The following is a 12550-nucleotide window of genomic DNA, read 5'->3' on the forward strand; positions in this document are numbered from 1 at the left end:
GCCGTAACTGCATGCTCGTGTATGCTTTGATCCAGAGGCGTCACTAGGGTTGGTGTCACCCGGTGCGGTAACATGTGGTGTCACCCCTCCAGAGGTGGGCGGTCCCTGTCATGCACACAAAGCCTTCCTCTTCCCCTCCCTGTGTCCCCATCGCACCCCCTGGACCGGAGCTCTCAGATCGCTCCTCTCTCACCTCTGTCCGCTCTCTGTGTCCGGCTCCTCTCACAGGTCAGGGACCCGGCTACACTTCTCCTGCACCCCACACACACCTCCGGTGCTCCTGTCCCGGGACTGAGTGTCATGTGCTGGCAGCCCCCTCCTCCCCCCTGTACGCGACTGACAGCTCTCTGTACATTATTGGGGAAGATGACACACAACCAGGAGGGGGGGCTTTAACAAATTTTCTTCCTTACATTTTGGTGTCACCCCTTGTGATGGTTACCCGGTGCGGCCCGCACCCCCCTAGTGACACCACTGCTTTGATCATGCCAATTATATTTAGGGGTGGCTTACACAGGTCACCTCCCGTCTCTGCTAGAAGAACGGGAACGGGAGGGGGGTAGGTCTCTGCAATCTGTGTAATCTCATCTCCCTGCTATTCTGGACTATTTCCCAGATAGGCTTTCCTATGAGTCTCCAGAAAGCTGCTGATCTAGTCTGCAATTATTTGGTTGCAGAATTACCCAATTAAAAAAGGAATCTAAAGCGGAAATTGCATATTGTATAGAGTGATCGTTTTATAACCCCTGTCCGGTCTACACTGCTGTCTGTGTGCCACTGGGGAGATTCACCCTTTCAATACCATACTGGAGACACACTGACATTGGGCTCTGGTAATGATGAAAAATCCCAAATTCTAGGGTCAGGACACGTTACAATTTGATTGTTCATTCTACTTTAGATCCACCAACTATGTAGTGCAGACTTTCTCAACATTTTCAATGCAGAGGAACCCTTGAGATAACTTTCCGGTCTCAGGGAACCCCGGCTACAACTCATGATACATTAGTGTGATGGTCAGAGGTAAGAATACTCCTTACATTTGTGGTCATTGGGAAGAATTACCCCCTTACAGATTGCTAAAAAGATCAATGGTGTCAGTGGGAACTTACCTGAGAGGCATAAATTGCTCATTGTTCAAGGAACCCCTAGCAACCTCTGGAGGAACCCTGGTTGAAAAACCCTGATGTAGTGCAATGGCCCTCCTGATTGGGTAAAAGTCGATTGGGTTTATTAGATAGGTCCTTGTATTACACGTTTTTGGTAAATCTTAAGTTGATTGTATATAGATTGTGCGGCTAGATTGTAGCATGTTTGGTGACTGTTACAGTTACTAACAGACGTGCGGCAAATCTTCCATTGGCGACAAGAGGGGACTTCCATCTAGGTATCCAGCCTGCGGTCCTAGGGCCACCTCTGGTGTTTGAAGTCCCTTGGGCTCCAGCAGTCAGTGGTGGGAGAACCGACTCTTACTATTTCTTCTACTCTTCAATCTATGATCATCTTCTGCTGCATTACATATGATAACTATATGTGGCCCTTTGGAGATATCAGGGGCCACATTACAAGCCCCTCTATACCTTGTGAGTTGACAACCACTACTTTAAAGGAACAAAAAGTAAATGATTGCCATGATGCTCTATGACTGTCTTCAGATGTCTATGGAGTGCTACATAGAGTTTCCATAGGATTATAATATCTACATGCAAAATTTATAAAACATTCTGTCAGGACCTGGCTCACCTGCTGGTGGCACCGTGCTCCCCAGAGTGGGAGGCTATAGTTCCGGTGTCCTCCAGCAGGTTTCTCCCAGCAGCTTCCAATAATCAGTCTCCACCGGATGATGGCTGCTGGGAGGGTATTTAGTCCCTCCTCTACTACTATTACACTTTGCTTTCATGTTTTGCCTGCCAGCCAGTTGCATGCTTGCTGGTAAATCCTGAGCTTGATCTTGCTCCTGCCTTGTATCTATATCTTGCTCCTGTCCTGTACCGGCTTGTTCTTGATTCCAGTTCTGGTCCCCCCCGCATCTCCGGTATTGCCCTGTTTTTCTTCTGTGTTCCTCATTTTATATGTGTGTGTGTGTATATATATATATATATATATATATATATATATATAAATAAACTGCATCTTTATGTTTGTTTGTTGCGTTTCCTGTTTGTTGGTGATTGGATGGATTTTGGTTTCACTGTAAATAAATCTTACTTTAAATATATCTGGTCTGTTCTGAGTTTCCTAAGTGTGGTCACGCAGATCTGGCCATCCCTGCTGCTGATTCCTGACATATTCTGCCCAATGGTGGGTAGTTCACGAGTCTGTACACAAGGTAAACAAGCAGTGCACACTATCTACAATGATCTCATTCCATCTTCTCTGCAACGCCAAAAGACTCCAGTTTGAACCAGAGCCACGTTGCCATCATCACCGTGTGTGGCATACCTCATGGCCATGGTGCCGATGGGATTGATGGGTAGAGGCCTGACTCCTTGGAAGATCCCTCTGTTCAGCATACGGCTTCCATTCTGTATCACACCAGGAGGAACTGCAACAGACAGAGAAAGAATCTTCAGTATCCAGCAAACATACACCCTCCCAGAAATCGGCAAGAACATACCTAGAATATGGGGGAGGGAACAAGATTATCACCTTCATCGGTAGACAAGCAACTGGTGATGTTTCGGGGGCCCATTCATGTCTGATATTTCAAATTCTTGTTTGCCATAATCACAAGTGAAGGAATGATAATACGATTTTTCTACTCCCCATACAATTTCTTTTTTCTCGAGTCCACTGAGGAACACAACAATTCAGATACTGACGGGTTATACTGCCACCTATGAGGAGGACCGGACACCGGCAAAGAGGAAAAATGATAGGCCAGCCCATGATAACCCTCCTCTACCCAGCATGCCTCTGGATGGAGCAAAGCAGTACCAAGGAAGCAGAAACATTCGGCAGATTAAAAATGAAATGCTTAATATAGTTTGAATGGTTTCAAGCAAGTCCTTATTACAGTTACACCCCGGTGACACCAAACCCAGCTTACAGTGAAGTCGCACGATTTCAAAGTCGGATGACATGTCGATTTCAGGTGCAATTTGCAAGACATCTGACACAGATATGTGTGCAAATCGCACCAAAAGTAGTGCATGGACTACTAGAAAAATTGGTGCGGCTCCGACAGAGTCAGAAACACACTGATATGATCGCTGTAATGGCGGACAATAGGGTGCGACTTGGCATGTGATTTGCAAGTCGCATGGCATGCAAATCTCATGCCAGTTTGCATCCAGTGTGACCCGGGACCTACTGGAAATGTGTACACAACCACCTTGATGAATAACATCAGAGATTCCCCCAATCACATCAGAGCCCCCATCAAAATCTCTATCTCCCTCTCCCCCCCCCATCAAATCAGGGTTCCCCTATCACATTAGAGGATGTCTCCATCCCATCAAAGCCCCCATCAAATCGGAATCCCCCTCCCCCCCAACAAATCAGGGTTCCACTATCACATTAGAGGATGTCTCCATCACATCAGAGCCCCCATCAAATCGGAATCCCCCTCCCCCCCAACAAATCAGGGTTCCACTATCACATTAGAGGATGTCTCCATCACATCAGAGCCCCCATCAAATCGGAATCCCCCTCCCCCCCAACAAATCAGGGTTCTACTATCACATTAGAGGATGTCTCCATCACATCAGAGCCCCCATCAAAATCATAATCTCCCTCTCCCCCCCCCCCCATCAAATCAGGGTTCCCCTATCACAGTAGAGGATGTCTCCATCACATCAGAGCCCCCATCAAAGCAAAGGCCCCCCCCCCCCAATCAAAGCAGAGTTCATGTATCACATCAGAGGTCCCCTATCACACCAGAGGATGTCTCCATCACATCAGAGCCCCCCATCAAATCAGGGTTCCCCTATCACATTAGAGGATGTCTCCATCACATCAGAGCCCCATCAAATCAAAGCCCCCCCCCCCCAATCAAAGCAGAGTTCATGTATCACATCAGAGGTCCCCCATCACATCAGAGGATGTCTCCATCATGTCAGAGCCCCCCCCCCACATCAAAGTAGAGTTCAATTATGTCAGAGGTCTCCCCCAATCACATCAGAGCCCCCATCAAATCAGAATTCCCCTCTCACCCCGCCCCCCCCCCCCATCAAATCAGGGTTCCCCTATCACATTAGAGGATGTCTCCATCAAATCAGAGCCCCCATCAAATCAAAGCCCCCCCCCCAATCAAAGCAGAGTTCATGTATCACATCAGAGGTCCCCCATCACATCAAAGGATGTCTCCATCACGTCAGAGCCCCCCCATCAAAAGTAAAGTCTCCCCCAATTACATCAGAGGTCCCCCTTCACGTCAGAGATTTCCCCAAGCACATCAGAGCCCCCCATCAGAGTTCACTCATCACATCATATCAAAAGACACCCCCCCCATCACATCAGAGCCTTTTACCGCATCAGTACCCCCCCCCCCCCGTACATTACGGTTCCCCTTCATAGAGTCCTCCCCATCACTTCAGAGTCCTCCACGCACACAGCCCCCCATCACACAGTCCCGTCCCCCCCATTACAGCCACAGCAGCATGGCAGAAGGCGGAGGTGGAGCAGACCTGGACATGGGTACACCCCTGTCCTCTCCTGAATGTTGGGGGGCAGCCCCTGTATGCCTTTGCCTTGGATCAGTGACACTGCCCCCAGCATATTGATTTCAAGTGTTTGTCCAGCGCTGAATGCGTGTTGCGGCGATCCCTGCTCTCCAGCTGGAGCCGTGCTAACAGATATCAGCGGCGTATTTGCTTGTTAGGAGGCGGAACGCAGATAAGGACCGCCAGCTCATGCCTCCACTATTTATGTGAGTCGTGCCGAAACACAATTCAGGTGGTAAAATGTACGCGATTATACGTCCCGCCGTATCTGCATCTCCCTGATGGCGTAAAGTGCTTTGTAAATGAAATTCCTATTAGCCTTATCAGGAGGTGCGGGAAATTTTCCGTCTCTAACTGATGAGAAGCACGACTACCGCGACACATGGAAAGGCGCAACCTTTACAATATAATCTGTCCACAGTCTAACAATATCTTCGTGATATCCTCAACATCAGACGCGACACCACAATCAGAAGTCTGTGACTGAAAGGTTCATCCTGGTAGGGTCTAAAAATGGTCCAGTGACCCCTGCACTCCTGTGCATCCAGTGAGCCCCCTGCACTCCTGTGCATCCAGTGAGCCCCCTGCACTCCTGTGCATCCAGTGAGCCCCCTGCACTCCTGTGCATCCAGTGAGCCCCTGCACTCCTGTGCATCCAGTGACCCCCTGCACACCTGTGCATCCAAATGACCCCTGCATTGCTGTGCCTTTAGAGACTCTGGGACCCCTATGCACTCCTGTGACCTCATTGCTCCTGTGCTTCTGGTGACATCCCTGCACTCCTGTGCTTCCGGTAACGCCCCTGAACTCCTGTGCTTCCAGTAACCCCCCCTGCACTCCTGTGCTTCCGGTAACCCCCACTGCACTCCTGTGCTTCCGGCAACACCCTGCACTCCTGTGCTTCCAGTAACCCCCACTGCACTCCTGTGCTTCCGGCAACCCCCCCCCCCCCCCCCCGCACTCCTGTGCTTCCGGTAACCCCCACTGCACTCCTGTGCTTCCGGTAACCCCCCCTCTACAAGTCTGTGCCTCCAGTGACCCCCTGCACACCTGGGCCTCCAGTGACCCCCTGCACACCTGGGCCTCTAGTGACCCCCTGCAAGTCTGTGCCTCCAGTGACCCCCTGCACCCCTGGGCCCCCAGTGACCCCCTGCAAGTCTGTGCCCCCAGTGACCCCCTGCACCCCTGTGCTTCCAGTGACCCCCCCTGCAACCGTGTCTCCATTGAGCACCTGCAATCGAGTGCTTCCAGTAAACCCCAGCACTCCAGTGCCTTTAGAGACTCTGTTACCCCCATGCACTCCTATGACCCTAGTATCTCCAGTGACATTGCTCCTGTGACTTCAGTGACTGTCCCTTATTCAATCCAGTGACTCCTGTGTCTACTTGGACACCCAGTGGCCCCACATCCTCCCAGGTATCCTATGTCACCCTGTGACTTCAGACTATCCTGAGCATCCCGTGTCACCCGGTATCTCCTGGACTGTCCCTCCCCTGTGGATATGGACCAGTCTGTGACACCAAAGAGATTTCCTCTCATGTCTTATATGATCTCCATCATAAAACCTCTACAAAGAAGGGTCAATGATTGTTCCTTGGCAGTGAAATTCATCAACAGAGAACGCTCCTGACTGGCGGGTGTAGGGTTGGGGGGCCCAGATCCCCAGAACTAAGGATGTCAGAGGGAGCAGAATTACGCAGATAGAAAAATGATTCAGAATTCGATCTGCTCATACGGTTGACCACTGAAGCCGACTATCTGCCAGAGCTGCCACCCATCTCCGGTAACCCATGGTCTCCACTGTGGCCAAAACAGAACATTACCCCAACAGTAGGAAATCCACGTACGCACAACTCGGCGAATGCTGAGCCTCAGCACGAGCCGACAGCGCCGGGAATCAGACTGCAGTGTTTTCGCTAAACACGAACGGCTGATCAAAATATTGAACTTCTTTCCAATGATTCTCGGTGCGGTGACAGCTGTTCCTGAATAATTTACCAGCAGTTCCTTCTACTTTCCTGTCGCTTGCAGACACAAGGAATCTGCCATCTGTATTATATCCGACGGTGGGAGCCGCGTCCGAATCGGAATCGCCACTGCGCTGAAGTGACATGGATGGCGTGCGGTACAGGACGACCGTCCGCAACCGCTCTCTGAGGACGGTACAATGACCTCAGATTAATCCGGTCACAAAGTCCTACACACGTAAAAAAAAAATAGGAATCTCTTCATTCTAAGAATAGTAACGCGGGATAGGACAAAACTTGTGTTTTTTGGGGTTTTTTTTTGCATTTGATCACTTTGGGGTCCATTTATAAAAAATTCTCTTGACTAATGTCACAAGCATTCATCCAGCTGTAACAAATGATCCCCGTGTTTGCCTAATACGATTATTTCCTGTGATCGCCATCTCCATCTAGTGGCCATAATGCACCATTTTATCAATTGAGGCATTTCAGGGAACTACCATATTATTGCCACTAGATGGAGCTGACGACCATAGGAAATAATTATATTTAACAAAGTGAAGGAAACAAAGACAGGCAAGATGGCAAAATGCTGTGACATTCATCCAGTTAAACTATTATAAATAGATCCCTTTTTGTTTCGGATTTGAAGGTCAGGAGTCTCTTTCAAGCTTCATTGCTTGTAAGCTGTGTCTCCATTGCTCAGTGGTAAAGAAACCGAAGCTGCCGTACACCAACCCACTAAGATATATTTCCATTCATTTCCTGTAACAGTGACCACTGAGCAATGGACCATATAAAGCTTGGGGTGCCGCTCCAGATCCAGAGCTCCAGTGACTCCTGCTTACGTGTGCAGGCGAATAAAGAGCCCACCCCAGCTTTGGGAACACACTCTGGGGAAAAGAAACTAAAGCGTCGTACACCAACCCAGAAAAATGAAATACTGCCACCTCACTACGATAGATTTCCATTCATTTGCTGTAACAGTGACCACTGAGCAAAGGACCATATAAAGCTTGGGGTGCCGCTCCAGATCCAGAGCTCCGGTGACTCCTGCCTACGACTTCAGGTGAATGAAGAGCCCGCCCCAGCTCTGTGAACACGCTCTGTGAACACCAACCCAGCCATCAACAAACTTGCCTTCAGTCTGTTTCCATCCAGGCCATGTCCTCAACGCATTTCGCCCCAACCACAGGGCTTAGTCACTAAGTCTTGTGGGGGGGGGGGTGAAATGCATAGATGGAGCCAGGCTGAAGCAGAGTTTGTCGACTCTATACTTCAAGCTGGGTTGGTGTACGACGGCTTTGGTTTCTTTTCCCCGGAGTGTGTTCACAGAGCCGGGGCGGGCTCTTCATTCACCTGCAATCGTAGGCAGGAGTCACCGGAGCTCTGGATCTGGAGCGGCACCCCAACCTATATATGGTCCATTGCTCAGTGGTCAATGTTACAGCAAATGAATGGAAATCTATCATAGTGAGGTGGCAGTATTTCATTTTTCTGGGTTGGTGTACGACGCTTTGGTTTCTTTTCCCCAGAGTGTGTTCCCAAAGCTGGGGCGGGCTCTTTATTCACCTGCAATCATAAGCAGGAGTCACCAGAGCTCTGGATCTGGAGCGGCACCCCAAGCTTTTTATGGTCCATTGCTCAGTGGTCACTTTTGACTTTTTGCTATAAAACATGTCCAGTAAAAGTTTAAAAATCAAATTTCGTCATACATTTAGGCCAAAATGTATTCTGCTCCATGCCTTTAGTAAAAAAAAAAATCCCAATATATGTAAATTCATTGGTTTACGTGACAGTTGTAGCATTTACAAATGGCGGTATATATATTGGAAAACATTTTTTTCTTCTTTTTTTAATAGAAATGGCGGTGATCAGCGACTTACAGCAGGACTGCGGTGGTCCGATACTGGGGGGGGAACTGACATGGTGTCACCGACATCCCCAGTGACACCAATACAGTTATCAATGCTAATAAAAAGCACTGAGACTATACTAGTGGCACTGGGTAGCAAGGGGTTAAAATCTGGGGCGATCAAAGGGTTACCTGTGTGCTGTTTTACTGTGTAAGCACACTGCTTTGTATGGATGTGCTATGTAGAGCCATACAAAGCAGTGTGCAGGAGCTGACAGGGGAGAGATCTGTATTGTATACATTAAGGGCTCTCCCCTGTCAGAAATCCTTGGAGATCGCAGAGTGCCAGTTGGTAATCACTGGCCGGGATCCGGTGATTGACAGCTGAGGCCGCAAATGGCGGCGAGGGTAGGGAGTGCACCCCCTACCCAGAACTGCAAAATCACACACACATTATTTATATATATATACACACACACACGTGATTTTGCGCACCTGTGGCCCCCTGTAGCCACAAATGGCATGGGTAGGGTGCACACCCCCTACCCAGAACTGCAAAATCACATACATATATATATATATACACACACGCACACACACACACACACATACATACACACACGCACTAGTGATTTTGCGCATCCGTGCCCCCCTGTAGCTGCAAATGGCATTGGTAGGGCCGCAAATGGCGTGGGTAGGGTGTGCACCCCCTACCCAGAACTGCAAAATCACACACACACACATACACATACAGTCATGGCCGAAATTGTTGGCACCCTTGATATTTTTCCTGAAAATCAAGTATTTCACACAAAAAAGGTATTGCATTAACACATGTTTTGCTATACACATGTTTATTCCCTTTGTATGTATTGGAACAAATATAAAACAGAGGCAGAAAAGCAAATATGACATAATGTCACACAAAACCCCAAAAATGGGCTGGACAAAAGTATTGGCACCCTTAACTTAATATTTGGTTGCACACCCTTTGGAAAACATAACTGAAATCAGTCGCTTCCTATAACCATCAATAAGCTTCTGACACCTCTCACCCGGAATTTTGGACCACTCTTCCTTTGCAAACAGCTCCAGGTCTCTCTTATTGGAAGGACACCTTTTCCCAACAGCAATTTTAAGATCTCTCCACAGGTGTTCAATGGGATTTAGATCTGGGCTCATTGCTGGCCACTTCAGAACTCTCCAGCGCTTCTTTGCCATCCATTTCTGAGTGCTTTTTGACGTATGTTTGGGGTCATTGTCCTGCTGGAAGACCCAGGATCTTGGACGCAAACCCAGCTTTCTGACACTGGGCCCTACAGTGCGACCCAAAATCCTTTGGTAATCCTCAGATTTCATGATGCCTTGCACACAGTCAAGGCACCCAGTGCCAGAGGCAGCAAAACAACCCCAAAACATCATTGAACCTCCACCATATTTTACCGTAGGTACTGTGTTTTGTTCTTTGTAGGCCTCATTCCGTTTTCGGTAAACAGTAGAATGATGTGCTTTACCGAAAAGCTCTATCTTGGTCTCATCTGTCCACAAGACGTTTTCCCAGAAGGCTTTTGGCTTACTCAAGTACATTTTGGCAAACTGTAGTCTTGCTTTTTTATGTCTCTGTGTCAGCAGTGGGGTCCTCCTGGGTCTCCTGCCATAGCGTTTCATTTCATTTAAATGTCGACGGATAGTTCGCGCTGACACTGATGCTCCCTGAGCCTGCAGGACAGCTTGAATGTCTTTGGAACATGTTTGGGGCTGCTTATCCACCATCCGGACTATTCTGCGTTGCAATCTTTCATCAATTTTCCTCATCCGTCCACGACCAGGGAGATTAGCTACAGTGCCATGGGTTGCAAACTTCTTGATAATGTTGCGCACTGTGGACAAAGGCAAATCTAGTTCTCTGGAGATGGACTTGTAACCTTGAGATTGTTGATATTTTGCCACAATTTTGGTTCTCAGGTCCTCAGACAGTTCTCGTCTCCTCTTTCTGTTGTCCATGCTTAGTGTGGCACAGACAGACACACAATGCAAAGGTTAAGTGAACGTCTCTCCTTTTTATCTGCTTTCAGGTGTGATTTCTATATTGCCCACACCTGTTACTTGCCCCAGGTGAGTTTACAGGAGCATCACATGCTTGTAACATTCTTATTTATCCGCAGTTGTGAAAGGGTGCCAATACTTTTGTCCAGCCCATTTTTGGAGGTTTGTGTGACATTATGTCGAATTTGCTTTCTTTCCTCCCTTTTTTTGTTTTGTCCCAATACACACAAAGGGAATAAACATGTGTATAGCAAAACATGTGTTAATGCAATACGTTTCGTGAGAAATACATGATTTCCTGGAGAAATATCAAGGGTGCCAACAATTTCGGCCATGACTGTATATATATACACACACACACACACACATACATACACACACACACACGTGATTGTATGCGACCGTGCCCCCCTGTAGCCATAAATGGCTTGGGTAATGCGCACACTCCCTACCCAGAACTGCAAAATCACATATATATATATATTTAGATATATATATATATATATATATATATATATATATATATATATACATACACACACACACACACACATACATACATACACGTGATTTTGCGCACCCGTGCCCCCCTGTAGCAGTATTTCTGCTATAGGGCGGCGCAGAAACAGTTAAAAACAATACATGGCTGAACAGCCCTAATATATCAACAGTGTTCTCTATAACATTTATGTCCTCCAAAAGGTCGACGCGTTTCGCTTGTCAGCTTCTTCAGGACCGGAGACCTCGGAGGCAGAGAACCAAATGTTTTTTTTAGTTTAGTCCACTTTTTAAGCCCTGATGAAGCAGGAGTGTTGCCCCTGAAAACGTGTCAGCCTTTGTTTTTTTTAGGTGATCATTTACAAACAATTCGAAGCACCTCGGCCTCTTTCACTTTTCGGTCTGCGCCGTTTGCGGCATGATCATACACAGGAACATAGAGGTCCCGTGTAAGCTACAACTTCAGTGCCCCCTGGTTGACCTGAGCCATGCCGAGCCAAAGCCACGCCCACCAATGTGCAAACCACTTTTAACTCTATCAGACATAAAAAAAAAAAAGAAAAAAAAAAGTGGTTTGCCAAAGTTGTCAAAGAAAACAATCAGGGGACAGCAGGTGCAAGAAAAAAGATGTTAGTAAACTTGCTTGTCGATTGTTTTCAGAGTTCATTTATTCTTCAAGTAAACAAAAAGAAAGGTTTCCAGTGGGAAGGAACCACCAGCATGACAAAGGCAGCGAAGTCTGCAGGCAATTACGAGAGCTCCAAGCGGATGATCCGTCCCGCTCTCCTCCCGTCACTTCTCCAACCGGATCGTTTTGCATGATATCCTTGAAGTGGGAGCCGGCTATATTTAGAAGGGACGATCGATGTCTAATTAGCTAAAGTGGGAGAAGAAACCTCGATTTATAAAGTAAGCTCCGTCCCCGCCCGGCTGGCTCTGCTCACCGCCGACTCGTCTGATCCTGATGTGCCGCGCGGTCTTCCTTGTCAGAACCAATCAGGCCTCAAGAGGTGGATCAATAACTTCTCTACAAACCGTGAATTCCGGCAGCTGTGTTGTGCTCTGTACCAACGCAAAGCCCATCAACGCGGAGACACCCCTGCAGCTCAAGCCAGCGAGATTTGTGCAGGGTGACAACCCACTCTTCTATAGATACAGTACGGCCAGTGAGCGTTGTCCACCTATGACAGGAAGTGTGTCGTCGGCAGGATCACCGGGTCAAAAATAAACAAAGCAAGCCTGAAAAAGGAAAACTAATGCAGCCATCATATCGAAGGACTGGTAAGCTACAATATATTCTATTTGTTTCTCTTTAGATCAGGGGTAGGCAACCCGAGAGCTGCAGGACTACAAGTTCCATCATGCCTCAGCAAGTCATAGCTGTAACTGTCAGTTTTGTAATCTTTGCAATGCCTCATGGGAAATGTAGTTCTGCAACAGCTAGAGAGCCGCAGGTTGCCTACCCCTGCTTTAGACAGAGGTGTCGATACACTTTAAATCTGGGAAAGGGCGCCAGTAAA

General features: G+C 47.9%; 1 protein-coding gene across 6 annotated transcripts in view; it reads right to left on the reverse strand.

The window, feature by feature from the left end:
- Nucleotides 1-12550, reverse strand: part of FOXN3 (forkhead box N3) — a 301639-nt gene that overhangs the window by 9855 nt on the left and 279234 nt on the right. For all 6 annotated transcript variants that reach the window (XM_089661849.1, XM_089661854.1, XM_089661850.1 and 3 more), the window contains one exon: nt 2443-2545. In XM_089661849.1, coding sequence (XP_089517975.1) covers nt 2443-2545 — 103 coding nt within the window. The remainder of the gene's footprint in view (nt 1-2442; nt 2546-12550) is intronic.

Source organism: Staurois parvus, unplaced genomic scaffold, assembly GCF_062004578.1.
Source record: "Staurois parvus isolate SC_StPar_1 unplaced genomic scaffold, SC_StPar_1.0 ptg001398l, whole genome shotgun sequence".
NCBI classification, from domain to species: Eukaryota; Metazoa; Chordata; class Amphibia; order Anura; family Ranidae; genus Staurois; species Staurois parvus.